Raw genomic sequence first — 619 nt, 5'->3', positions numbered from 1 at the left:
GGCTGGGGACAGGATGAAGGGAATTGCGTTCCCATGGCCACTCTTCTCCCCGCGCTGCTAATGAACTGCCTCATTCCCGCCGCGTAATTAACAACGTCTTTATTAGGGAGGGCCGAGGGGAACGGGGCGCGGACTACACCTCCCAGCGTGCCCCGCGGCCGACGCTACATCCGGGTCCTCCCGCCCTGCACCCCCACCGGGCCCTCCGGAGCGGGCATTTCCTGCCTCAACGGAACCCTACGCTCCTCAGCGCCTCTCTGAGTGACGGGAGCGGCGTCCAATAGGAGGCGAGAGAGGCCGGGAGCGGGACCAATAGGCGCGCTCTCGGCGGCGGGCAGCGGGGGTAGTGGGCGGGCCGAGGCGCGGCGGCGGGGGAGGGGCGGCTCCTCGCGGCGGCGAAGATGGTAGGTGTCTCGCGCCCCCCGCCCGAAATGGCGGCGCCCCTGGCCCGGCCCTGTGAGGGGAGCGCGGCCCGGAGGAGGGAGCCTCGCCGCTTCTCCCTCGCCGGCCCCCACCCGCTGCCCCACCCAGCCCGGAGAGGCAGGGGGGAGAGGCCGTGGCCGCCGCCTCCGGCCTCCCCGCCGCCTCCGGCCTCCCCGCCCGCCGCGGCCTGGGCGGA

General features: G+C 74.0%; 1 protein-coding gene across 1 annotated transcript in view; it reads left to right on the top strand.

Annotated features, from left to right (window-relative positions):
* Positions 1-359: 359 nt before the first annotated feature.
* The window catches only part of DDA1 (DET1 and DDB1 associated 1), a 9290-nt gene continuing 9030 nt past the window's right edge, over positions 360-619 (top strand). The window contains exon 1 of the mRNA XM_014962122.1: positions 360-404. Coding sequence (XP_014817608.1) covers positions 402-404 — 3 coding nt within the window. The 5' untranslated portion in view covers positions 360-401. The remainder of the gene's footprint in view (positions 405-619) is intronic.

The sequence above is a fragment of the Calidris pugnax genome, unplaced genomic scaffold, assembly GCF_001431845.1.
Source record: "Calidris pugnax isolate Ruff unplaced genomic scaffold, ASM143184v1 scaffold896, whole genome shotgun sequence".
In the NCBI taxonomy this organism is placed as follows: domain Eukaryota; kingdom Metazoa; phylum Chordata; class Aves; order Charadriiformes; family Scolopacidae; genus Calidris; species Calidris pugnax.
Note: the sequence above shows the minus strand (reverse complement) of the source record. Positions and strands in the feature narration are given on the sequence as shown.